General features: G+C 32.9%; 1 protein-coding gene across 1 annotated transcript in view; it reads right to left on the reverse strand.

Annotated features, from left to right (window-relative positions):
• Positions 1 to 696, reverse strand: part of LOC106013701 — a gene marked incomplete at its 5' end in the record, with an annotated part of 1258 nt that extends 562 nt beyond the window's left edge. The window contains 1 exon segment of the mRNA XM_013090126.2: positions 605 to 696. Within this exon segment, the coding sequence (XP_012945580.1) occupies positions 605 to 696 (92 nt within the window).
• Positions 697 to 1363: the final 667 nt, after the last annotated feature.

Below are 1363 nucleotides of genomic sequence, written 5' to 3' on the forward strand. Positions count from 1 at the left end.
GATAGATAGATAGATAGATAGATAGATAGATAGATAGATAGATAGATAGATAGACAGATAGATAGATAGCCAGGTAGATAGAGAGATAGATATATTTACATGAATACGTGAATTTAAAAAATCATTATTTAGTTGTTTGTTTATTGTTTGTTTGTTGTTAGATAAACCTTACTTCACTGCAAAACATATAAGGCATATTACATAACATTGTGTATGTAAGAAACACTATCTACCCTACATAGTCGGTTCGATGCATGTAGTATGGAATAATAATATCGTCGCTGTCCCAAGCAATCCACATATAAGTCCAAGTTGAGATTATTCGATTTTCACACCATCCCAAAGCTCTATCAAAGACGCACCTTTCAACATCACCAAAATGCAATTTAATGAGATGGCCAAGGCCTACCATTTTCTTTTTTTTCATGGTTCCCAATAGGAACAGCACCACAAAAACTAGTTGTTGTTTTTGTTTTGTTTGTTGTTGTTTTTTTCCCCTTGGTAAACAATATCCAAACGGACTTAAACAAGTAATTATGTACGACACCGACGGCATGTGTTATCAAATTGATTGTCATCGGGAGATATGAGCTAGACACATTACTTGGCAAACTTGTGTAGTTTTTGTATAGCCTCATCGGGTACGTCCGACGGTTTCAGTCGACCCTCCATCAAGTCTTTAGCCTTCTGTCGCATCTGTAACAACAGATTGTATGTCCACTCAATAATAATGATGATGATAACAACTATAACAATGACAACAACATTAATAGTTACTATAATAAAATAATAATAATAATAATAATAATAATAATAATAATAATAATAATAATAATAATGATAATAAAAATAAGGATACTGATCATGACAATCGTGATAATCATGATAATCATGATGATAATAATCACCCCCAAAAAAGTAATAATACCATCATCATATCATCACCATCATCATCATAAGTCAGTGTCTGACGATGACCAATTCATCTGTAGAGGAAAATATCCCTCAAGCAAAATAAAAGAAATATATTATAAAGATTAAATTGACCTTTGGCTATTTTTCTGCCCAACGAAACCATTCTGGAAGAGAAGAGTTCGTCACTTTTCTCTACTCAGAAATTAAATATAGCTAATATGTTATATCAGTACTCTATATTCTTATTTTATTTCGCCGTAAATATTTTTTAAACATCATTATTACAAGTCAGTATTTTCATGGCTGTCGTGTTAATTTTAAGCGCTCCACCGTGGCACACACAAGTTGTAACTTCCTTTTCTTGAAGGCAAGTGATTGCGTTAGTATCTCCGTCTGTCTGCTTGAATGTTGTATCCTCTCTCTCTCTCTCTCTCTCTCTCTCTCTCTC

This window comes from Aplysia californica, unplaced genomic scaffold (assembly GCF_000002075.1).
Source record: "Aplysia californica isolate F4 #8 unplaced genomic scaffold, AplCal3.0 scaffold01150, whole genome shotgun sequence".
NCBI classification, from domain to species: domain Eukaryota; kingdom Metazoa; phylum Mollusca; class Gastropoda; order Aplysiida; family Aplysiidae; genus Aplysia; species Aplysia californica.